This window comes from Sturnus vulgaris, chromosome 18, assembly GCF_052056855.1.
Source record: "Sturnus vulgaris isolate bStuVul1 chromosome 18, bStuVul1.hap1, whole genome shotgun sequence".
NCBI lineage: Eukaryota > Metazoa > Chordata > Aves > Passeriformes > Sturnidae > Sturnus > Sturnus vulgaris.
The window spans coordinates 328914-355103 of NC_142260.1; the positions used below are offsets into that span (position 1 = coordinate 328914).

General features: G+C 43.5%; 1 protein-coding gene across 6 annotated transcripts in view; it reads left to right on the forward strand.

Annotated features, from left to right (window-relative positions):
• SERGEF (secretion regulating guanine nucleotide exchange factor) overlaps positions 1 to 26190 on the forward strand; it is a 128647-nt gene that overhangs the window by 50843 nt on the left and 51614 nt on the right. For 3 of the 6 annotated variants that reach the window (XM_088175496.1, XM_088175498.1, XM_088175491.1), the window contains one exon: positions 21524 to 21560. The exons of the other annotated variants lie outside the window; for them this stretch is intronic. In XM_088175496.1, the coding sequence (XP_088031622.1) occupies positions 21524 to 21560 (37 nt within the window). The remainder of the gene's footprint in view (positions 1 to 21523; positions 21561 to 26190) is intronic. 6 annotated transcript variants of the gene reach the window in all.

Below are 26190 nucleotides of genomic sequence, written 5' to 3' on the forward strand. Positions count from 1 at the left end.
ATATGCAAGTAAAATCTGAAGTTAACCACAAGTGCAAGTAGGATTTGAAGTTAATTCTGAAGTGGCCGTGTCTGAAGGAGAAATTTGGTTCTTGCACGTAAGAAGATAATTTTAATAGCTGTAGTGAGATTAAGTTTACAATTTCTCTGGACATTAAGGTGTAGAGCCTCTCTCTAGTTAAGAATAAATGACAGTGGAATTATGGCAGGTTTTAAGTGGCACAAGGTACAAGATTGATTAGGTAATCCAAAGACAAGGTACTAGCTGTAACAGCTTTTGCCATTTGCAGCCCTTGAGTAGCAAAGATCCTTTTGGATTTACTTTATGCCTGGCAGGTTTGGTGGCTCTCCGGTGAAAAGGCGTCTTTGACACCTCCCGAGCGCTTTGGTGCTGTTGTTTTGACGTCACGCTATGGCAGTGCCGTGCTGTCCCGAGGCTCTGCTGATGCTGTACTTTTCCACTGCATTTCCTCACAGCTCGCCCAAGTGCTGTGCCGAGCTGCACTGCAGGCTGCAGCATCTGATTGTCATGCCGGGAGCATCACTAGCGTAGAGCTAAATAGAGCCTGCGAGGAAAGTGGGTCACAAACAGCCCCGGGTACCTGCAGAGACTGCAGAGAGCAGGAGCTCGGTGCCCACAGCAGGGCACTGTCCTGCAGGGCACCGGGGACAGCGGGCTCAGCGCTGAAGGCATTGGGACACTGCCCTGTGTGAGAGCCGCAGCTGCTGCTCAGCCTCCCTGCTCTCCCCTGCCTGCACTCTGCTCCCGGCTGCTCTTGGCACTGCCCATCTTATGCCTCTCTCTCTCTTCTCTCTCTCTCTTTCTCTCTTTCTCTCTCTCTTTCTCTCTCTCTCTCTCTCTCTTTCTCTCTCTCTTTCTCTCTCTCTTTCTCTCTCTCTTTCTCTCTCTCTTTCTCTCTCTCTTTCTCTCTCTCTCTCTCTTTCTCTCTCTCTTTCTCTCTCTCTTTCTCTCTCTCTTTCTCTCTTTCTCTCTTTCTCTCTCTCTTTCTCTCTCTCTTTCTCTCTCTCTTTCTCTCTCTCTTTCTCTCTCTCTTTCTCTCTCTCTCTCTCTTTCTCTCTCTCTTTCTCTCTCTCTTTCTCTCTCTCTTTCTCTCTCTCTTTCTCTCTCTCTTTCTCTCTCTCTTTCTCTCTCTTTCTCTCTCTTTCTCTCTCTCTCTCTCCATTAAACATTCTTTCACTGCCAGAGGTCAAAACCATGCTGTCCTGTCCTGTAAGGCAGACTTGCAGAGACTTGCTGTTGAGATAGTGCTAAATGTTGCTAAGGACTCCTCCCTACCCCTTTAGGATGTAGGAGAGGAAAAGGTGTGTGGGGTGCTGCTCTGCAGACCTCGGTGTGGTTGTTCAAAAAGGCTTTTCTGAGTGTTGCTTGCTCCACTTGCAAAACTAGTGTTGTTAGAGGTGACATTCAGAAGAAAATTACAGTGCAAACAGAAAAAGAGCAATGAAAACTGAAGCATCTCTAAGCAACCAGTTGGACGTGCCAAAATTAGCTGAAAAGTGGAAACTACAAAAGAAAGGGAGAAAAAAATTCCCAGAAGAGCCATTATAAGAATTTTTGCTCACGTGTAAGAGGAAATGGTGAAAGAAACCAAAAAAGATAATTTTGAAGTTCTTCTCTTTCCTCTGCTGACTGCCTTTGTCACTGTGGAGCTTAATTGTTGTGGCTCAGAATAGTCCCTTTTGGAAGGCTTTTGGTATACAGTGTGCTTGTCCATGTTCTGACCTTGAAGAGGATATCTAAAGCTGAGAATGATAATAGATTTAAAAAAAAACCCACAATCATTTTTAGCCTTAGACATAATTGTTTTCATTATACTTCATTTATTTGAGAAGGAATATATTTTACTCACAAGATTTACTTGAGATTTGAGACCCAAGAATAGGAAGGAAAGACAGAAAGGAAGTTGTCTGGTTTTTTAGCTGGGAAAGGTCAATACTAAAAGAGAATGTTTTTCAGGAATCTTTTGGACTATGAATCTATTATTAATCTAGAAAAAGGAAAAGGATTGGGTTCAGAGGTCTTCAGACTTTAGGTGCCAAAGCCTGCAAAGTTGTTATGTTCTCAGTTTCCACTGAAGTTTCCACTGCATTGATAAATGGTGTAAAACCAAACACTTGTTGGCTTAAACAGAGGGATTACCATTGACTAGGTTAAAATAAAAATGGAAGGAGAAATAAGGTGGCTTGATATTTGCTCTCTTGTTTGTCTGAAGCTTTGGTTGTCAGAGACATGATGGGAGCAGGAGGTGGGACACAGGCATTTGGTGCAGGGCAGTGCAGAGGGCACGATCAGTGCCTTCAGCCTGCTTTCCCTAACCTGGCCCTGAACTGGTGTGCAGAGCAGAGCCCCACGCTGGTACAGCACGGACTGGGCAGGTGACATTCTGCCAGTAACTCACCCTCAGCCTCACTGCAGGGAAATCACTCGTGTGGAGCACTCAGACCACTGAAAATCTGATTCTGTTTCATTTTGTGATGCACATAGAATGATATTGAGAAAATGCCTTAGAAAACAAGGGTTTGGTTTGTAAGCAACTTGGATACTCAAAAGAAGAGACATCCTCAGTGCCATAATTTCCAGAGTCTGTAATAAATGAATGATATCATTAATAGCATTTCAAAGACAGGAGAATAAATGCCTCAGACTGAGACACCTTCAGTTGCTGTAGTAGCACAGACAGTTTAGAGAACTGAATATATTAACATTCATGGATGCTAGCAGCATTAGTTTTATGTTCAAACCCAAGAGCAGCTTTACTGTGGTAATTCAGCAGAGTAATCAAAACAAAAAAGAACTTTCTTCCCTACTCTGGGTATTGCAGATAAAATCCTGTGCATTCCCCAGTTGCTGAAATGAGCAGTGCTCTGTGTCACTGCTGCTTTTCAGAATCAGCATCTCTGGGAATCCATTGACCATCTCTTGGTTCATGTTCTGCCCTGCCTTCACATTTTGCATTAAGCAGGTTTTTCTAATCTCTCCATTCTGCATTTGTACAGTTCTGTGAGCTGTTCCAGCAAACAAGCCTTGACACAGGGAGCATAAACATGCAGGGTAAGCAAACACGTGCCAGCACAGCAGTGACAGCATTCCCTGTCTTTCACTCTGAAGGGAGATGACTTCAGTTCCTAAAAACACAATTTACAGCGTGTACCATGTAATCTGTGCACGAGATCATGTAGTGCCTTATGTGCTGTTTATGTTTAAATACCAAGTAAAGGTCTTGCTAAGCTAGCAAGGCTTTTCTTCTTAGTTGTTCTTTTATTTTGCTTTTAATCCTTTTAATCATGGATATGGAGTTTGTGTGATAACGAAAGGAGAAGAAACTGTACCTGGTCTTTACTCACTTTCTGCCCTTTGCTTGTGCTGCCTTGCTCTAGGCCTGCAGTTGTCACCTGTGAAGCAGATTTTCTCCTGGGCAGTGTTATCCTGAATATGAACACGAGCTGGGTCACAGATCATAGCATGGCTCAGGTGGGCAAGGACCAGTGGAGGTCAGTCACCTCCTTGTTCAGGCACGTTAGTCAGGATTGTCCAGATGGCTTTTGAGTATCTCCAGGGAAGGAGACTTGACACCTCTCTGGGCAATCTGTTCCAACACTCAATCACCTGCACAGTGAAGGAGTTCTTCCAGATATCCAGGATGAGCCTCCTGTGCATCAGTTTGTGCCCATTGCCTCTTGTCCTGCTGCTTGGCAGCCCTGAGCAGGGCCTGGCTCCATCTCCTGCTGCCCTCCTTTCAGACACACACACAGTGATGGGGCTGCCTCCCACTCTGCTCTTCTTGAGACTAAACAGGCCCAGCTCTCTCTGCTTTTCCTCAGGAGAGAAATGCTCCAGTCCCTTCATCATCCTCACAGCCCTCCAGCTGCTGGACCCACTTCAGGAGCCCCAAATCTCTGATGCTGGGGAGCCCAGCAGTGGCCACAGTGGCCCAGGTGAGCTGCCCAGGGCTGAGCAGAGGGGCAGGCTCACAGTGCTCAGCCTGCTGGCAATGCTGTCCCTGCTGCCCCGGGGCCCCACTGGCCACAAGGACACATTCATGGCTGGCTTGTTGTCCCCAGGACCCCCAGGTGCTCCTGTGCAGGGCTGTTCCCAGCAGATGAGCCCAGCCTGTGCTGGCCATTCCATGGGGCTATTCCTGCTCAGCTGCAGGACCCTGCACCTGCACCTGTGGAATTCCAGCCAGTTCTGCTCTTCCCTTCTGTCCAGCCTGTCAGGATCCTTCTGACGGGCCACACAGCACTCTGGGGTGTGACTCTTCTGGGTCAAATTCTTTTGAACAGAAATTCTGTTTCAAAATAGGACTGTTCTAATGAAAGGCACCCAAACCTCATCACACTTGTGCAGCATGTTGTGACAGTCTGGATAGGAATGAGCAGGTAGTAGCCCAAAGTTTTTGAAGCTCTGGTTTCAGTCATTCTCTGCTGTGTTAGACACATAAAGCAGCTGGTTTTCAGAGCAATTTCCACTTGCCATCATTTTTAGAAGTAGGGTATTTAAACTCCTAGCTATGTTATTTAACTGTGTTAAATTTTAATCAGATCTCATTTAAAAAAATTACAAAAATCTTTGGCTCTCCCTGTGGAGTGACTAAATCCTTTGACAATACTGCAGACAGGCCCGTAGAGAGGTTCTGAGAGAGAACTCTGAGTCTTTTGAGGAGATGTAGGGATTTTTGTGGCTTTTTTAAAATTAACCTCTTCAGGCTTGCCATGGAGGTGAACAGTGAGTTCACCCTGTTCAGTCCTGTCAGCTCCATGTCACCTGTAAGGAGAGAGACTGGCCCATTGCTCTGGCTTTTCTGAGTTTGCAATTGGCTTTTAGTTTACAATTGTTCCTGCAAGCTGGATTCAGCAAATTTCTGCCTTGTTTTTCTTACTGTAGTAAAAGATGCAGGGTTTCACAAAATGTACTTATTTTCACATCTTTAAAAAAAATTGCTAGCTGTTTTCTTAAAATATCACCAACCAAAAACCTGAAAGATTCATATTAAAACCAAAAATATCCTAAAGAAGCCTTTCAAAGTTTGAGCTCAGAGATGCAAACCCTTCCTCTCTGCAGAAACTTGTCATGAGAATGCTTATCACAACACCATGCTGGCCAAGAATATCTTAAAATAATTTAACTTTAGTTACTAATGGAGATGATGATGTTCCCAGTGCTTTAGGTGTTCTGTCCTTGGCGTTTCTGACCTTGCAACTAAAACAGCCTCTTTGGAAAGTTGCATGGCCAATTGCAAATTCTAATGTAATTCCTAATTTCAGGCCCCATGGACTTGGAATTTCTCCCATAACTAATGTTCAAGCCTTTCTCTGGTTTTGGATGGGAGCTCTTCAAAACTGCTGTTTGAAGCTGTATCATCAGTACCTGCTCATCATTTCCCTTGGAAGCTTTATTACCCTGTGGATGGCTTTCCCTGTGGGATGGTTCCAGTGTTGGACTGCATCTCCTTGTGCCTTGTGATTTCTTGTCTTCAGTCCTTAATATCCTTACTGTTATTTTAAATTCTACAACGCTTATGCTCAACCCTGCTGCTATAAATATGTGAGTAGGAGTGGCAGACTTCTGTTACAAGCTAACATTTCTCTTCCTTGTATTTTGCTTTTCGAGTGTGTGTTTGAGTGATGAGGAACATGATCTTAGTTAGGGTGGAGGAAAATGACTTCCAGGCAGTCCTAAACCTTGGTCAGAAGTTGAGTGAGGAGAAGGGGAATCAGGATACTTGTTCTCTGCTTTCAGAAGAGAGTTTCTAATATACCCATATTTAAATGCAGTAGATAATTGAATATGCAAATCGCAGGTTTCAGGATTTTGCCTTTACTGTTAATACTCTACTGCATTGGAAATAAGGCAAAGGCTACTCCTGTTCTTCTAACTGGAAGTCCTCCTTTCAAATGGAGCTTCTTCTGCAGATGTGTTAGTGATAAAGGATGATGAGATTTTTCTGACTTCTCCCACAAATTTCACCTACGTTTTTCTCACGCTCCCAAATGTCCTTAGCAAAAGGTGCCTTCTGCCCCTTCTCCCACCCTGCTGCCTTACACAGTTTTTGCCTTGTCTCCTTCCAGTTTTATTCATTAAAGATGAATTCCATTGGAAGGGGTAGGTTTTCTTTCCCACAGTAATTCAGAATTTGCCTGTGATTTTGTGTGTCCCTTTCTAGCATTGCTTCTGACACCTGATTCCACCATGCCTGCTGTATGTGTGAAGTTTTTAAGAGCACAAGGACAATTGAAGTTATATAGTCATATTTTCTTAATTCAAACTGGAGACTTTACTCAAAAATATTCCTGCAACAGCAATAAGGTTTTTTTAATGTGGTGGCATCTTCCTTAGGCTACCCAGTCATGACTTTATATGGTGGAAGGCTCAGCTTGTTCCAGTAGCTCCTTTTGTCTTGTGCTTGCCTCTTCTTCCAGAGGTCTCTGTCGTGCTGCAATGTCCTTTATTAACAGAGGGCCAAGAAAAGTGAAGGTTTTCTAAAGCTCATCAGAGCTAATGTGATTCTTTTCCCCAGGCTGTCAAGACTTGGCTGTATAATTGTGTGTGTGCAGTTTCTGAAGTGCCTGTCTTCTGCAGGAGCCTCGAGCACTCTTCTCTCGTGAAGCTCCCTGCCATGGTGTGACAGCATTTGCCTGGAGCTATAGATACACAATTGTGCTGAAATTACCTATTGTTTGTCATAAAGATGTATTTCAGGAACACGCTGTTATCTTTATAGATAGCAAGACATAAATGCAGGAACAGTCCTATTTAATTTGATTAGTTTTGATTCTTTGCAAACATCCAGTCTTTTTGGATGTTTGTATCCTGTGAGCAAGTTGCAAGGCAGTTCTGTTGTGCCCTTTGATTATGTGGGGGGGTTATTTTTGCAGCTTTACAGTCAAGAGATTGCATGCCAAAAACTGAAATGTCAAAGTTTAAAACTCCTTTAAGCAGAAAGAACTGATGGAGAAGTGTTTTCTCAAGTGATATTTCTGTCTTGAACAAGTCCTTATTCTTTATTTTTTGGGAGTGACAATTGATCACTTAAATGTTTGAGTAAAAAAACGAAACCTTGCATGTCAGGGGGAAAAGGTTGATGTGGTTTTGTTTATTTGAAAAATTAGGACGACCAAATGAAACAAGGTAAATAACTCACTGGTGTAGTTTAAGCTTGTAAATTATTCAAGTGCTTTTTTGTGACCAGTTTTTTCTTAGGACACGTGCTGCACCATATACTTTCACTGCCTTTTAACAGCATTAGTGGAATGATAAAAGTACGTGTAAAAACAAGCAGCTTAGATGGTCCCTGGTTTTATTGTTTTCTTCCTTTGGAGAATTTTTTTTGGGGTGGTGATGAGTGTTAGAAACGGAAGTCCTTTGTTGCAGAAATGCGCTGTAGACCTTTGTTGAAATCTGGTAATTTTGAAGCAAACAGAACGGAAGATGAAAGCAGCTTTGGCTGCAGCGGTGACGCTCGCGGTGTGTCGGAGGTGACAGCGCGTTCCCTCCGGGCTGTCGCTCTCGGGGGCTTTGGGAGCCCAGTCCTGCCTGGTTCAGCCCGTGCTGTGGCCCGGGTGTTTTCCTGCAGGAATGTGTGATCCAGACCGATCCCTGGGCTGAGTGCTAAGCTGAGAGCAGCCTTGGTGAAAAGCTTTGCTGAAAAATCTGCCCGCGATGCTGTTGCCGCGGCAATGGTGTGTGTTGTGTGTGAGCCCGGTCCCTGGTCCCGCAGCGGGCAGAGGCCTTGCCAAGGGCTGCCCCGGCCCTGCCCGGCCCCCGTGGGCACCAAAGGCTCAGGAGATCCCGGATCCAGCTCGTCCCGGCTGCTCTGCTGACCCTGGGGCACCGTGCCTGCCGGGACAGAGGGGACATGGCCGGGCTGGGCTGCCCGTGCTCATAACCCGGCAGGACAGGGCTGGACAGTGCCAGGACAGTGCCAGGACAGGGCCAGGACAGTGCCAGGACAGGGCCAGGACAGGGCTGGACAGTGCCAGGACAGTGCCAGGACAGGGCTGGACAGTGCCAGGACAGGGCCAGGACAGGGCCAGGACAGGGCCAGGGCAGGACTGGACAGGGCTGGACAGTGCCAGGACAGGGCTGGACAGTGCCAGGACAGGGCCAGGACAGGGCCAGGACAGGGCCAGGGCAGGACTGGACAGGGCTGGACAGTGCCAGGACAGGGCCAGGGCAGTGCCAGGACAGGGCCAGGGCAGGACTGGACAGGGCTGGACAGTGCCAGGACAGGGCCAGGACAGGGCCAGGACAGGGCCAGGGCAGGACTGGACAGGGCTGGACAGTGCCAGGACAGGGCTGGACAGTGCCAGGGCAGGGCCAGGGCAGTGCCAGGACAGTGCCAGGACAGGGCTGGACAGTGCCAGGGCAGGGCCAGGACAGTGCCAGGGCAGGGCCAGGACAGGGCCAGGGCAGTGCCAGGACAGGGCTGGACAGTGCCAGGACAGTGCCAGGACAGGGCTGGACAGTGCCAGGGCAGTGCTGGACAGGGCCAGGACAGTGCCAGGACAGTGCCAGGACAGGGCCAGGACAGGGCCAGGGCAGGGCTGGACTGGGAATGGGAGCTCCTGTGTCCTGGAATGCTGTGTTGGCCAGAGAGTGCTCAAGGCAGAATGATCAAATCTTTGGTTGCTGCCAGGCTCCAGCACTCCTGGTTATTTGCTGACCTGTAAATGTCAGTGTGGGCAGGAGAGCACCCAGCTCCTGTCCTGCACAGCTGAGCAGCAGTTCTGTACCTTTCCACATGGTGACCTTCCCTGTGAGAGAAAATCTCGTGTGAAGCTGATTGACTGACAACCCAAGGCAGATGAGAGTGGGGTTTGTGTTCTGCACTGCTGCTTCAGTTTAATCAGGTTGAAGAATATCCAGGAAGGGCTTTCCTGTTGTTATTCTTAGCTGGGCTGCATATTTCACTTTAGGTTAAATGAGTTCACCAAATGTCTGGAAGGTTCTGAAATAGGAAGGATTGCTGCCTCTGGATTTCCAGCTGAACAGTGATGCCACTTGGAATTGCCACTGCACAAGAGCTGGGTGTATTTTGTAATTAGTGGTCAAGTCTGGTGGGCTGTTGACTTTAATAATAGAACCTGTAGTACTTTTCATCTGTTGCAAAAATGCTGCTACTTTAATAAAAGATATTAAAATTGTATTCTTGAGAGGTTCTATATTTTGTATTCTGTCAAGTGGCATAGACTGTTGTATCAGATGAAGCTAGAATTTTAAAACCACATATTCTTTAACTAATATTTTATAAATTGAAAGGAAAACAGGTATTGTGAAAGGCTTTCTGGTCAGTATATTTCACAGTGACTCTCTAGGTGTATTAAGGAATGCGTTCCTGTCTTCAGGATTTATTTGAAAGCATCAGTTCCTTTTTATAATGAGAATATAGCACTGCTCATGAAATGTTATTTGAAAAATTGTCTTGTCTGTGTTGATGATTCCTGTGTGCTGTTACAGAGCCACCCTGTGAGAGCAACAGGAAAAATAAGATTTAACAGTAGGAGGATGGGAGCCTGACTGTGGGAATGTTGTCACCTTTGTGAGCAGCAGGGAGACAGATGAATTAATGCAGGAAGCCACTGCCAATAGCTCTGCCTCTTGCCTTGGTTAGGTTAGCAACTCCCTTCTAGTCTGTACCAGAGAACAAAATGCTCTCCTTTAAACCATGATGCAACAAAATATTTCAGTATGAAACCTTATGGAAAAAGCTGTGATAGCAATATCAGTGTCTGTGGTTACAAATGATTCAGGAAGAATCAAGAAGGTTCATAGGGATGAAAGGGGCATCTTATATTAAAAACGACATTACCTGTTTCTAAGTCATTAACAAATTGGAAATAAGAGGTTTTGAGGGGTATCCAACAGGTGGGAAATCCTTTCCACTCCCCTGAATTAAAACATTAGGCACTGGCTGCAGGAAAAGACTGAGGGTGAGATTGCTCTCAGACAAAACCAAGAGACTATGCACTGTCAATACTAAAACATCTTAAATGCATCTATTGGCAGAACCCTGGGAAGGCAAATTCTGTTAGTAGAATTTTCTATTTTGCATTTGAGGGAAAAAGCAGAAGTATCACAGAGGGATGAGATTCTCCATACCAGCATTTTTTCAGCCTCTAGTGGTAGAATTTTAAAAATCAAGGCTGAAACTTTTTCTTTTCAGAGTTTAAGGAGAGATGGCCCAAGTGCTGTATAGGTTGTTGCTGTTAATAATTTTTTCCCAGAATGTCAGGTAACTTTCAGAAGATTGGTTGGAAGACTATGCCCTGCCAGCATTTTAAAGGACTGAACAAAATTCCTCAAATAATTTTAAGCCTGTCAGCCTGGTATTTGCCTTGACTAAGTAATGGTGTGCCTGACATGAGTTTGGATCAATAAAAGTTTAAAGGATGATGATGTAGTTGCTTGCAAGTGAGTACATGGCTATGGAAAATATATCTTGTCAGTCTAATGTGTCTCACCTATTTTTTGTGAGATAAAAGCCTGATAAATGTGTCAATGTCAAATGCAGGTGTAATACACTTGGATTTCTGTCAGGCAGTTGCCTGGACAGTGTATGGCATTCTGATCAGGAAATTACAAAGATACACAATTACAATAACAAAAAAATGAAAAAGCCATAAAAAAGAATAAATTGGCTCTGAGAGGTCCTAGAAATATCACTGTAAATTGAAGTCTTTATCAAATATGTTTCTTGTGGAATCACTGGTATTAAAAAATTACCTGGAGTGTTTATGTGCTTAGGACTAAACTAATCTGATTTCTTGCTTTTTGTGTTGCAGTTACACATTGAATGGGTATTTCTGCTGAATTGACCACAGAGATGTTATATAGTTCCCCTGAGAGGTTCTAACTAGTTTAGAATCTTTCTGTATCTATGAACAGTCTAAATGATTCTTCTTGGTATCCAGAAAGATTTATTATGCCGTACCTGACCACAGTAAATTTTGTCTGTCTCAGTCTTGGCCATTTATCAAGCTTTATGAACTTCTTCTGGAGTTTTGATTCAAGAACTCTAAATGAATTCACACTGCAGAGCCTTTGCTATCCACCCTGTTCCCTTTGTAGGAAATGAAGTAAGAGAGGTAAGGAAGGGAGTCAGCAGAACTCTTACTTTGGACTCCAGACTGTCCAGGAGCCTGGCTGGCAGAGTCCCTTGGGAGGCAATCCTGGAGGGCAGGGAAGTCAGGAAGGCTGGACATCTTTCAACAAGGAAATCCTGAAGGCACAGGAACAGGCTGTCCCTGTGTGCCAAAGGATGAGCTGGGGAAAGGAGAGCAGCCTGGCTGAACAGGCAGCTTTGGCTGGAACTCAGAGGAAAGAAAAGGTGAGTTTATCACCTTGGGATGATGGGGTAGGCAGCTCAGGAGGACTACAGGGATGTCATGAGGTCATGCAGGGAGAAAACTGGAAGAGCCAACTACAACTCAATCTGGCTACTGCCATAAAAGTCTCTCTATAAATACATCAGCAGCAAAAGGAGGGCTAAGGAGAATCTCCATCCTTTATTGGTGTGGGGGATATTTGGTGGCAGAGGATGAGGGAAGGCTGAGCTGTGTAATGCCTTCTTTGCCAGCCTTTAATAGCCAGGCCAGTTTTATTCTGGGTATTCAGTGCCCTGAGGTGTAAGACAGGAATGAGGAGCAGAATGAAGCTCCCCCAGCCCCAGGGAAATGGTCACTGAGCACTAAGACACTCACAGGTGTTCAGCCAGAGGGGTCCCCCCAAAGGCACTGAGGGAGCTCATGGAAATGCTCAGCAGCCCCTTGCCATCCTTTATCAGCAGCACTGGAGCACTGGGAGGGCTGGCAAATGTGTCACTGGGCTAAGGAGTGGCCAGGAGGAGGATGTGGGCAGTGCAGAGCTGCCAGGCTGGCCCTGGAGCCCAGGATGGAGCAGATTGTCCTGAGTGCCACCATGTGCCATGTAGAGCAGAGCCAGGGCAGCAGAGAGCAGGGCTTCACTAAAGCCTGCTCCTGCCTGGCCAAGCCCCTCTCCTTCCAGAACAGGCTGAGCCCCCAGTGCACCAGCAACAGGCTGGGACTTCAGTAAAGCTTTTAACAGGATTTCTCACCATGTGCTCCTGAAGAAATTGGCAGGTCTGGCTTGGCCAGATGTGCTCTTTGGTGGGTAAGAACCCGGCTGGATGGCCCAGGGAGTGGTGGGAAATGGGAATTAAACCTGGCTGGTGTCTGGGCACAAGTGATGTTCCCCAGGACTCAGTGATAGGCCCAGTCCTGTTCAGTGTCTTTATCGAAATTCTCAGACATCTTTGAATCTAAATGATTCTATGATTCTATAATTCAGCTTTTTAACAAAAATGCCTTTTTATCAGCTGTGAAGTGTCTTTTCAGACATGTTTTTTTCCCCTAATTCTTCCTTTTTGTCTAGCATCAGGGCTCAGTCCCTATTTGAGTCCTTTCAAATGGCAATCTTATTTATTCAGAAGAGCTTTCCTATTAATTTTTGCATTGGACTCTTAGCAAGTTTACATTTTATTTATTTCCAGCAAGCTTGCTTTAGGGAGCTGTGCTGTTAGTAACTGCTACAGAAACAGAGAACCCAACACTGAAGAGCAGAGTTTCATGATACCCTGAAGACATAAGCACCTTTTATTTGGAGAGGTAAGGGAGGGGACACTCAGCAAAATTCATGCCTTGGTATTTTTGTACAAGGATATAGAAGCTGCATGCCTGCAGCTCTTCTGGAAAGTAAATGAACCAAGAAAATTCTGTGCTCAAGTTGAGACAGTTGGTGTATGAAAAATTTGTTTTGTTTTCCTCTGTTATTTATTTTGTCATATTCTAGGAGAAGTTCCTAATGTGCTGGAGGTTTTTAGTTATGAGTTAAGTTGATAACATTTTAATTTTTACGTGCTTGTTTGTGGGGGAGGTCATTGAGTGTCATGCTGGAAATCAGGCAAAGATTTGCATTATTGAACAGCTGCTGTTATCTCAAATAATATTTCCCAAAGGCATTGGATCCAATAAGGGATGCTTGTAATGCTGTTACACAGTAGTAGTTCTGTGCTTTAAATAACCTGCTCATTTCTTTCAAATAACATAAAATGTTTTGGAAGTTAAGTAGGTTTTTTTATTTCCTTCAGTGACACTGTACTTGTGTGCTGCCAGTTTACACAAGCAGCAATGCACACTGAGGTCAGCAAGGCGAGCATGGAAATGAAAGCTCAATCTAATTTTGTGTAAGAGCTTCCTTGAAGGTTTAGTAATTTCCCTGAAAATTAGTCTTCCCACATCCCAGGGCTGGAAGTTGAACTGAGATGTTTAAAATGCTATAATAAATCTGGATTTACTGCTGGAAGAAGTCAAATAGGGCTAGTATTCCATAAGGACATCATTAGTGGCATTATTTTGATAGTACAGCCAGGAGTTTGGGATGCAGCTGTTTATGAAGGATAGCGTGGGTAAAAGCTTGTGAAAGAAGGAAATAGTGGCAGGGTGTTGAGAGAGCCCCACATGGCAGAGGAGAGGGGCTCTGGGGGTGAGCCAAGGCAGAGCTGGCCCTGCTGGGGCCAGGAGGGCCACAGCCACTGTGCAGCACTTGCCTCCTCTGGGTTTAGGGCCACTGCCCCTCCCTGCACCCCCACAGTGCCCTGACATTTGTTTGAGGCTATAAAGTTCCCAGGAAGAGCTGTGGGCAGGCGCTGGGCTTTGTGCTCTGTGTGACCCTGCTGTCCCCAGTCCCTGCAGTGTTTGCTGAGACAGCTGCAGTGCCAAGTCCTGCAGTAACAGCACACTCGGACAGCTCAGTGCCCAGGATACCTGTGCTTCACTGCTCTCTGCTTCTCCCCAGCTGCACTGAATATTCCAGAAAAGATTCCACATACATTAAAAATCGTGGACTCTTCTCCCACAAGGAGAGATGTGAAACCTGGATTCTGCTGAAAAACTTAAACTGCAGTTTTACATCCACAAAAGGATGTGGTTGTTTAAGGGGAATTCAGTGTTTTGTTGCCAAATAATAACATGCTGTCATGACTTTTATTCTAAGCCTATAAAATTATTGATTATGATGTATACTTTGACAGAATGTTTGTCTGTAATCATTTTTTAACAGAACCATTTCATTAATTTCAGAGTACTAGAAATTAACACATTGAGATAGACAATGATGACATTTATGTGCCATAGTGAACTTCTGTCTTTCTTTCTGTTGTACATGAAAACAGTAAAAAGACAGATACCAAGTGGGTTTTTTGCATACTGCAAGCCACAATTCTTGACTTGAAAACGTCAGAATAATCTAATCATAAGGGTGTGTGTGTTGATGGTAGACAAATCAGTGTATAAGGAGTTTTTGAAACTTTGTGTTTCTGTGGCCTTGGTTTCTTTAATATCTTATGTCAAAATGGTGTTTGTGGCCTTAGATAAAAAGCAAACTAGTTGTAGTTCCCAGACTACCCCAAACAGATGGTGAGGTGTTCATCTCAGTGCCTCTCCTTCAGCTCATGGGAGAGTGACACTGAGACTGAGCTGGGAATGGTGCATGAAACAATCCAAGTCAAAGGAATTTTGAGATAAATGGTGAAGAAGTTCCCGTGGGTAAAATTGTGCATTTGCTGAAGGCCCCATTGCTGCAGCTCAGAGCTGGATGTCTGCAATGTCAGTGAGGATTTGGGCTGTGGGGTTTGCAGTGCACAGTCACAGGGTCAGGAGCATGCACACAGTGACAGGGCTGCTGTGAGGAATGATTTCATCAGTCAGAAGGGAGACTTCACTCTTAATGTTCACAATATAATGAAGACTGAATGGAGAGCTTGTTGCAGGAAGCAAACTGAAATTCAGTGACCATGACTTGGTTCATTTTAAAAATGATGAAAGGACAGGCAAAAATTGTTTTGTGGCTGAGGTCTTGATTACAAAAAATGGAAAATTTTGATGGACTGGTGAGGCTGAGGGATATAAAAGTGACAGAGCTTGATTTTCCTGGAATGAAAATGCTAATGCTTTCTGAACCCCAAGGAAAGGAGAGGGCTGCCTGAAGAAGAGTGTAAGAAGTGATGGGAAAATCTTAGGCAAGACAGAAAAGCCAGCTGGCCTTGCTGACTTGTAAAGATTTTTATCACACTTGTTTTGGCTGCATTCATGTCATTCACCTAAAACCCAATACCACTGAGTGTTCTAACTGAGATCTCAGCATTTTTGGTGTTGTTCTGAAGTCATCTAAAAATGAGGTTTTTTTCATAGGTGGACACAAATCTTACTCTGTGTTGATGCCCTCAGTCTTAGGCAAACCATCCATATTCAGTTTTTTTGTGCCAGCTTTTCCATGTGAGCTCCTTTCAGGCAGCCATGGGAGGTGCAGGGGGTTGCTGTGGGGTAAACCCTCCATGAAAATGTTGATTGCTTTAACAATTGGCTTTTCTCTCCTTTTATTTTCATCTCCTGTGCCTGATCACTATTGACAGGCTTTTGGGGTTGTGGTGTTTCCTCTCTGGTACTAAAAGATAAGTTGGTTTTTGGTATGTGGTTTGATTTTGACTCTTTGGGAAGTTTTTGTTTATGTATGGATGGGTTTGTTTTGGTTTTGTTTTTTCTTATTGGTGGTTGGGTTTTTTATTGCTGCTGTTTGTGTTTTTTGTTTGTTTGTTTTGTTTTTGTTGTTTTTTTTTCCTTTGTACTTAACAAATATTTCCATCTTGTGCAAGCATTTGAGACCCAAGGTTGCACCAACTGAATCACAGAAGTGCAAATGCACCCTGATAAACAGCAGAAAGCTTTCCTGGAATGTGGTCAGTGGAGAGCAGAGAATTTCTCTAAATTTTCTGTGGTTAGTGTCACAGAGAGGGGAGGTGTGCAGAGACACACACACATTTATATATATATTTTTATATATATTTATATGTATCTGTATGTCCCATGTGGCATGGAGGGTGTGAAGGCAAGCCCCTGGTGTTGCCAGCTGGATTTTTGGTGTGTGTGAGACAATTGGCAGGGCAGGTTATTGAGTGATGGAAGATGGGACTCTGGGGAATGCTGCCTGGGGGAAGAGCATTTTGTGTCTTGTGCTGCAGGTGACACAGGCTCGGAATTTCTTCCAGGCAGTGAGGGTGTAAATCAGCATTCTGGGAGCTACAGAGAGCTGTGAAATCTTCCTTTGAAAGCTTGCTGCATCCTGGCAGTGCCTCAATGCTTCCTCTCTTCCTCCGTGCTTGCAAAGGTCCCCTGATGTGGCACGTTAGCTTTGGGTGTGGTGAGAAATGTTTTCTTCCAGACCTTGCTATGTGTGCTCAGTTTAAATTCTATCGTGAATTTTCTTGCTGTAGGGGAAAGTAAAACTGCATACAGGCTAAAAAGCCAATCACACAACTACAAAAAAGTCTAAGTTAAGTAGGAAATGCGATTATTTGATGAAAAATGGAAAATATCCTGTGATCTCCAGGACACCAGCCCTCTTTTCAGCGGCTGCAGCCAGCAGCTAGGAGCATGTTCTGCATTGAACTGGACTTGGCCTTGTGCTTGCCGGGGAGTGTGACTGGGTGAGCAAGCTGCTTTCTTATCAATCAGGAGTCAAATGATGCAGAAGAGGAACAGAGAGTTCCTAGTGAGGGATCATTGGAAGCAGGACAGCTTTGCTAATTAGATTCCTTTTACTTTATTTTTGCACATCAATAGAATTCTGCATACAAATGCAGTTGCACCGAGTGTGTCAAACAGTACAAATTGTTGTTAGAGACATTAATCAAGGGCATGGGAGAGCAGCTCTGGGAGAGAAGATTCCCCTGCCTTACATAAGCTTTGATCTGCAGCCTCCTCTCCTTCATGTGCACTTCTGATCTCAGGAGAAACGAAATTTGCCATCCTCTGGCCCTGGCAATTTCCTTACAGTGTCAGATGCCGTGGCTAAAGTCCTGGATAAAATAAAAAAGTACTTTTGTGTCACCCTTTCAGAGCTTGCCTTCCCTCTGCCCCCAAAAAAGAGCCTTGGTGCAATTAGGAAGAAAGAAATTAGAATCTGCATGCAACTTGAACATCTTATCTTCATTCATTCTATCTCATATATCTCATCATATCTCCATTCATCCTTAAAAATCTTCTTTGTACATCAGACTCTCATCTCTAAGGAGTGCCAGAAGCCTCCACAGCCTTTCATGTTTTGGGAAATAATTGCACTGAAGGGAATTAACATGCATTTATAGGGTGGTGAAACAAAAATAAATGATATTGAGTTTTATTTTGTTTTTCTAGCTTAACACCTTGATGTGTGGATGCTTGTGCTTTTTCACAGTGCAGTCCCTCTCGGGAGTCCCTGTGCCTCCTCCTTGCACCCTCTGCTGCAGGGGCATTGACTTTGCCTGCAGCTCTGATTCCATTTCTTTCCTGGAGGGTGCACAGCAGATCCTCAGTCAAAGCCCTGGGGTTACAGAAAGAAAAGAAACACGAGCCTTGTGGTCAGGGTACCAGCCTGAAACCTGGATTTTTATACACTTTGTTATAGTACTCGAGGCCCCTTAGGGGATGGTTGGCAAAAGGTATTTTTCCCTCTTAATTACCTTTTGAAATCCAAGGGAGACTGCATGTCTAAATATCCACGGGAGTCCTGTCCTGGATGTGTTTGTTTGCAGTCTGCAGAGGTGAGATCTCTATCTCAGACAGAAAAGGTGGTGCTCTGTCTGAACTTTCTTCCCTGATAAAGATCTTGTTTAGTACATAACCTTCTTTTCCTTATATGCATATATATATATTTATTTTCTTTTTTATATCTATACACACACAGAGGTCTATAGGGGAACATTTATATAATATGTACTAAATATTATTTTGCTTCTTCATGTAGTGCTTTTAAGATAGAAAAACATTTTATTCTTAAGTGACATATTTTCTCTGTTTTGCATAACCCATTGATTTTCCATTCAGTCAATGAATTTTTGTTAGGACTGGGCCATAAGCATACATGTAGGCTGCAGAAAGGTGTTGGTGTTTAGCCTGGAGTTTGTGGTTGCTGTGCTAAGGCCTTTCCTCACCATCCTTGCAGCTTATGTCTGTGATTATGCTATTTATCACACTATTTATGATTAATAAAATGCTGGTCCCTTGGCTGCTTACACCAGCCATGTTAAACCTGGGTGGATGGATGGATCTGAACCACAGCCATTGGCAGGTAGACACCAGCTTGCTAACACACAACTTAAGGGAAGAAACAAACAATTTCTGTATGGTTGAAAGAGGACAGATAATAAGGTAAGGAAGTTCTGGGTGAAATGGTCCCTAAGCATTCTTTGCCTGCCTTACAGACATTTGTCATGTGCCTTGAGATAATTTATATAGAGATCACAAAATCCTTCACAACTCTTTTCAAATTTCCCTCCAAACTGAGAACTTCAGTGCCAATTGTTTACTGTGTCATGTCTCTTAACATTCTTCAGAATTCTTTGCTCAGTCTCTCTGATTTGTCATTAAGTTTAGTGATTGTTTTTTTTCAATTAAAACATAATGTAAAATTATTGCCCAATTAGAAAGCATTATTGTGTGTTTATAAGCATCCCTGAATGTACTTACCCAGTGGCAGCATGCAGATGTCTGCTGGAATTTAATTTCTCTGCAGCACATTGGGGGTGGGGACAGAAGAGAAGTAGCCAGAAAATGAGAGTTGCTGCAGTAAATACCAGGCTTCTCCCAGTGACCTGCACCGACTGCAGAGCTTATTGCATCTAATGTGAGCATAAAACATCTGTCCAGCAGTGCTGTTCTCTGGCTGCTGTGTGTCTGGACAGCAAATCAATCTCTCTTGGCTGATTGTTGCCTGTTGTGGGGAGTCACAGGGAAAAGGGGGTGCCACATGTTAGAATTTAGTGTAAGAAAGATGTGAAATACCTGCAGGGTTTCAGTGCAGATGAAGCAGTGGCAGCCGTGCTTCCCCTGTGTGAGTGACCCTGCAGGGCTCCAGAGGCACAGGGATGCTGCAGCCTGTACAAGGAGCAGGGATGATGGACAAGGTGTTCCAGGAAGATAAATTTAGAGCTCTCTGAGGCGGGTTTTTTAATCTGGGGGTTCCTACAAAGCCAGTCTGTGCTGTCAGGGGGTGACACCGTGTGCTAAGGCAGAGCTGGGGCTGAGCCCTGTGCTCTGAATGGAGCAAATTCCCTTTGGAGCCCCTGGCTCTGGGCTGGCCAGGCTGAATCCGGGGCTCTGCCTCCAGCAGCTCCTCTTCCCTTTGCTTTCAGCTGTTGGCAGCAGGGCTGCCACTTCCCTGGGCTGCCTTTTACCCCCAGAAAAGGCTTTTGTGCATCAGCCCCAGAGCTGCAGCGTGGTGGCCATGAGTGGTGGCTTGGGGACACTCCCCAGCACTGGCCAGTGTGTGTAACACAGCAATTCCTTGGCTGCCTCCCCCAGAGCCTGACAGCTGGCTAGTGGGAGCCTCTGGATGGTGGCCAGAGTCACAGCTACACGTGCAAAGCTGTCTGAGATTGCAGCATTCTTTTATCTGCTTTGCAGGCTCTGTACTGTTGGCTGCAGCAAAAAAAAAAAAAAAAAAAAAAAAAAAAAGCTTGTCAGGGGAGGTTTTTTACAATCTAAGTGACATCTTATTTGTTTGGGGCTTTTTTTTTCCCTTTTTTTTTTAATGTGTTGTTTCTGGAGCAGGTCCTGGCAGGGTCAGCCACCAGCCTGACAGTTCCTTTGTGCCAATGCTTTTGAATCTCTGCCTGTGTCAGTCTATTTCCTAGGGAATTAGCCAAGATTATTCACACCTCAGATAAAATTTATTTATTCTATTAGCAGCAACTTCAGCATATCCAATTTTCAGCACTCGGTGAAGACAAAAATTTTGCTTTTTTGCTAGAAGGCCTTTGCCTGTGTTTCCATGTGTGGATCTTGTTTCCATGGCATCAGCTGATAGGGCTGGGAAGCACAGGGAGCACCAGCCAATAAATCAGCATTAGGAGCCAGCCCTGCTGCTGTGTGGGGCTGGGTCTTGTGGTGAGGATGGTGATGTGGGATATGGCAGTGATTTATGTATTTTAATGGAGATTTTCCTGCCTGCAGTGCTGGGGGATAAAAGACTCGATGCAGTCCTGCTCGGGCTCTTGCAAAGGCTTTTCCTGCTGCTTTGTCTTCATTTTTCTGAAGATGAGGCCATGCTGGAATGTGCTATGACTTGAATTCTTCTCTCACCCTGTTTTCCCAAATGCTTGAATGTATTGTCTAAGCACCTTTATTCTAGAGAGTCTTTTTCTTCTTCCCTGCCTTTGTTGTGCTGGGGTGGCTTTGCCCCAGTGCAGCAGTTGTGACAGGGGACATGTGAGCAGTAGTGGTTGTGGTGTTCAGTTGTGACCCAGGAGCTCAGGCTCTCAGTGTGCCAGTCCTGGCTGTCTGTTCTGCAGTGAATACTCAGCACAGTGAGCTGAGCACGGGGCCTGCTTTATTAACTTCTCTGGGTTTATGTTCTGCACACATGGAGGTGATTTGAGCTGTTTCTCTGGCTGTAAAAGCTATAAAGTTATGCATGCACAAAACCATATAAACTTTTGATGCTATGGCCTTCTATTTTGTAATATAATTGAGCATATACTCCTGCATTATGTTTTGCTATTGCAAATATACTTTAAGAAAAATGTGCTTATTAATTTTCTCCAGCTCAGTAGTAGGTATAATGGGCAAGTAGTTTCAAGACAGTGAGCTGGATACAGGATTTTGAAGGAGTTGCTTTTATTTAAAATAAAAACTTAAGGACACTCAGCAGACCTTGTGTGAAATCTGTTACATCAGACAATTATGCTGAGAGTGACCTTGCAAAAGAAATTCAGTGGGAAAGAAAAGCCCCTGCAGAAAGGACAGGGGACTGCTCTTGGTGCCTGTGTGACCATCATTGATGGACAGCTTACAAAAACTCAGTACACTAAAGCAACTTAAACATCTGACATGTTCACAGCAAGAAGGATGAAAACTATGTGAACTTTAAGTTTGCTTTGAAAAGGAATTGGTGAGTAATTCCCATCATTAATGAGTTAACAGAAGGGTTGAGTCCTAGGGTAGTTTTTCTCCATTCTAGGCAAATGACTGTAGGGATCTTATCATGCCAGCTTTAGCACACTGAGCCTCTATTCTTTCCTCAGGGCTCAGCTGGAAAAGCAGAACAGATCAGAGATTTGGGATCTTCATCACCCTTTGATTCCCAGCTCTCCCTGTGCAGCTTAATCTGTGTTTGCTCTGTGCCTCTCCTTGGATCCAGTGGGTGTTGTCAAGGGTGTGATGTTTTGGCAGAATCGTGGCCAGTCTTGCTTGAAAGGGTTGAAATGTCTGCATTTTGAAAAGAAAATGCCTCTTTACTCAAAAACCTAGCAAACATGCATGCCTGCTGCTAAGCCCCTAAGTGAGGCTACAAATGAAATTGCATTTAAGAGTGACAACACTTCAACCTTGATTTTGCATTCTACAAACTGTAGTTGTTTGTTTCAGGTTAATTTTTAATTTCCTGTTGTAATTGTGACTGTCTTCCTACTGGTAAGGAGGTTCTGATTTAGTCATTCATGTTTCTATTTCAGATCGCATGTGGCTCAGAGCATAATCTGGCAATAGTTGGTAAGTAGCTCGATTTTATAACAAATCCTCTCACCTTTTTTTCATTTTTATTAGCACAAGATGAAAGAAAAACGTGCACATCACACATACTGAATGATTATGGGCAGCTGAAAGGAGGGAAGTACCATACAGATGTAAAGAGGAGGAGAATCTGGTGACAGTAAATGGTGGTGATGAAATTGTGGCCTCCTAGACCAGCCCAGTAAGGAGACACAGGGCTGGATGGATGTAACAGGAAAATACATTTGCAAAGTGCTGCAGCTGTTTTATGTTGGAGCCCTTGCAACAATCCAGGCTGCAGATTCAGAATAACATCTAAGCTCGACGCTGGTCAAAAGTATCTTTGTTTAACAAGATGGAAATTATTAACATGGAAATTACTGCTGAAAAAAAGTCCTGGGTCTTTTGTTGTTCAAAGCTTGGAAAAATCTTCAAAATGTCAGTCAGTGGTAGGCAGGTTCCTTAGTGCATTTTAGCATAATGCAACTGTAGTAATAATGATGGAAGTACTAGGAAGCTAATGTCGGTGGAGAAATTGAATTTTGTGTACTAATTCCAGGAACAATCAGATTCTTGCTTTCATGTGATGAGTTGATAACTGAAGTTTGATACATGATTGCTATTACATCTAATTACTTGTTTAGGAACATTTTTAACTGTAGATTTTCGAGTGCTTTATAAAGGAGGTCAGCATAATTATCCCCATTAATAGGCAGGGCAAGACAGATGAAGAAAGGAATTCTGTGCTAATGAGAGCTGGAAATGAAGCAGCACTCCATCCACGTAGATGTTTTTGATTGCTGTGACTGATGTGTTGAGATGTCAAGGAAAGAATTTCCTTAATTTTCTCAAGTGTGGTTTGACAGAGGTAGAGAAAAGCAGCTATTTGATATTCAACCTGCTTGCCATGTTCTGAGTTTTTAGGTTTTAAGTGGTCACACAAGTGGCATTTTCTGTATTTCCATATCTGCTGTAGTAGATTTCCTAATTATCCTTCTCCAGTTAAACCTTGTAGCGAACTTACTAAGTTCTGTTAAGTTTATAGCTGGGTTTAAGCAAAGACTTTTCCTTTTGCCTCCTCCCTGCTTGTTCAGTGTCACATGCCTGTATTAATTGTCAGGCTGCTGCTTCTGAATGTCGACTGAAGAGCAATCTTGTTTCTTGCTGAATTGATGAAGTAAAAATGTACTGCTGGCAGATTCCTCCAGTGTGCATGAAAGCACAGCACTGAGTTTGAACAACCTTCTCCCTGTTTATGTCCTTTTAAACTTTCTGCCTTCTAGGCAGAAATCTCTGGGAAAAAAATGGGTTGGGGAAAGAAATTCTAGAAGAAAGTTACAATAAACGAAGAACTTTTCATATGCAAAGAACACCATATGCCTATCTAAGCTGTGTGCTGCACTCATTGAATTCAATGGGGAAATTATCAGTGCTGGAAGCCAGTCAATTTTATTTTAAGGACAACATAAATGTGATGTTGCAAATTTTTTGAACTAAAGAACTGTGATACAATTTTCCCCGAATTGAATTTTACATATGCTTTTAAAAGGTTGACTTTTTAGAACATTCTTTGGTAGGATTTCTCTGATCACTGGTCACTCTTGGTTCTAAGCTGTCAGCTGTTACAGGCACTTAAATCTTTTAATCACAGAGATTTCCATGAATATGTCTACTTGATTGTACCCTTTTCTAATAACTTAGCATTTAAGCAGAGTTCCTTTATAACAACTATATCAGCCATGTCTTTCTTAATTAGTAAATGCTTGAGTGATTGACTTTTAAACTGGAATACTGCAGTATGACAGGTAAACTGAAAAGCCTCTAACAGTACAATATTCCCATCAGTATTTCTGGCTGTATATACAAATGTGCTTGTGCTTTGTTTGTTGCATCATCTTTTAAGTAGAAACATTTTTAGGATGGAGAGGCTGGATTTATGATTCATTCCACAAATGCTGAATAGTGTTCCAATCATCTTGCTGGTGATACAAGCTGCTTGATTTGTAAGGCTAGCAGTTCGGTTTTTTCATGTTGCTTTATATAGTCTGCATCCATTTGTACAGTTCAGTTATCTGAATTCTCTCTTGCTTTCCTCTACTGAAGTCAGTGCAAGATTTATCAAATTTATCACTGTGATGACACTTTTTTTTTGTGGCTATATTGGTAGTATTTTAGTTTTCGTTTGATCATGAGGTAAATGTTTGATATAAAGGAGAATGAGATGTGAGTTGTCTCGAAATGTACCTGCTTTTTTAAACTTAATGAGTAAAAAGTTGCTGGTAGTACATGAAGAAGTGTAAACATCTTCACTCCTAGTCCTTGGTGAAAACACATTTTTATCTTCATTTGGGGATGTACTATGATACTAATTCTAAAATTTGTAAGTGTTGTAATATTTTTTATGTTTGTATGACTTTTCACTTGAGAACAAAGATCCTTGCCTAGTAAGAAAAGGCCTTGCACTTTTCACCTCAATTGTAAGTTAATCATCTTAGGGCCAGCTTATTTTTGTACTGAAAGAAATAGTAGTTATTTAATAAATGTTGTGTAACATATCTGAAAAACACCTTGCTACACTGGGAGCTGTGTGTATTTACTGAGCACCACGAAGATGGCTTTTCTACCTGAATGTGACAGCTGCAAAGTTAGTGCTGAACTCTGTGGTACTGAGGCAGTCTTTGAATGACTGAAATGCATAATTGAACTAAATCACTGTGACAAAACTGGGCTTTTTCCAGCTTTGGGAGTCTATAGAGTTTTCAACACTGAAAAGGTAAGAAGGTTTGCTTCTTACCCTGAAAAACCTGTGTATAAAAACAGTATTTATGGAGAAGGCTCTTACCAGATTCCTACTCACTCCCCACTAAGACTTTGATGCTCCTTTTTTGAAAAAGAGAATGGTTATCCTTTAAGAGAACACATAGCCCATGCAATGCTGCAACTTAAATAATCAAGCAATATTAACTGTGCAGAAATAGAGATGCTGTTAAATGCAGCAATGCCTTGACTGTGCTGCAGCCACAGGGCACAGGACAGAATGGTGTGAAGAACCTCCAAATGCAAATGTCTTATTTTAGGAAAAATTAAACCATGGAATTTTATTCAAGCCTCCTGGAGGTACTTGAACTCTGCCCCCAGAAATCATTACAAGGATGACAGTTCTATAGTCTGTCTCCCCAAAGCTTTGGCAATGCATTATATCCCTTTTTGGTCTTGCTTTTAGTAATTTTCTCAACCTATATAAACTAATGAAAATCTTTTAAAAAAGATACTGGAGGATATGTAGGGAGAAGTGCTTGTTTTAAAAGCTAATTAGTTTCTGTTGAAGTCCAGCTTTAAAGGAGCCTTCAAAGGGGAATTTGTTTGTTGGGAAGAGAAAGACGTGGATCTTTCAAGTTAACATTTTCTGGTGTGGTGTTTTGAAGGCAATAAGTGTTGGGGCATGTGGCTACTTCACATAGTGCAAAAAGCTTTTTCTTGCACTTTCACAGTCAGCTCAGTGAATTCTGGCTTCTGCTCCTTTTCTTGCATGGAGGAGTTAAAAGCTCCTTGAGGGAGGTGGTCCCCAGAGCCTGGGGACCCTGCAGAGGGGTCACAGCTCAGAGGCACTGGAGTGCCAAGGTGGGCACAGGCAGGGATGGGGCTGGGTGATCAGTGTCATTCTTACTCATTTCATACTTGTCTCTGTCTCCTTTGGATTTTCCCTATTCACTTTATTTACTTAGCACTGCCTTCCCCCATGGTTAATGGTGGTGGGGAGGGCACCAAGTAATTAATGGTAAAACAGTAAAAATGAACTCCAAAGGCCCGAGCTGGCCACCCAGCCATAAGTGGGGTTTGCACATGGAAATACAAGTGACATAGGAGGAGATCAGGCCTGGCTGCTCACACTGAGTTTGTGTGTTCAGTGCAACAGCATCCTCATGAAACATTTTTAAAATCACTTCTCTACTTTCTGTTAAATCACAAGCCCTTCAAGAAGAGGGCTAGTTTTATCTCCCATTGCCTTTTCTATTTTGTGTGAATTAGAACAAGCTTCAGGATTTTGTCTTCTGTGGTTCGTGTGCAATCACAGCTGTAAATATCACAACATGGGCATTCACATCCCTCTGAAGCTGCAGCTGGAGAGAGAAAACCAATACTAAATTAATGGAACAATTGTCTTTGTAGAGGAAATTAGGATAAAGCATCCTTCCACTCAAATGGTAGCTCATGCCTCAAATGATCTGAATTAAAGTATGCAATAGTGTTAGAGGGGCAGTAAAAGAGCTTTACTCCATGCTCTGTTGAGATTTTCTTTTTATATTCCTTTCCTGGAAGAACATATCAATTATGAGCTGGAAAACAAATGTGATCAAAGCTTAGGGAGGTGGTGATACACATCCTAAAGTGGTGGTGGTGTCAATGCCATCCCAAACACTTTGGTTCCACGTTTCTGAATCAGGAAGCTGAAGGGTTCCTGCGTGTGAGCTGCTGCCTCTTAATTAGCAGGGTTTGATACTTTTAGTAAAGTTCCACAATTCCCTGGGTTATTGTATAAAGCATCAGTGGAGGGAGGGCTGTCAGAGATGAGGAAAGCTGTGTTTCCCTGGCAGAGGGAGCAGCAATGGGAGGGGAGCTGTGCAGGCCG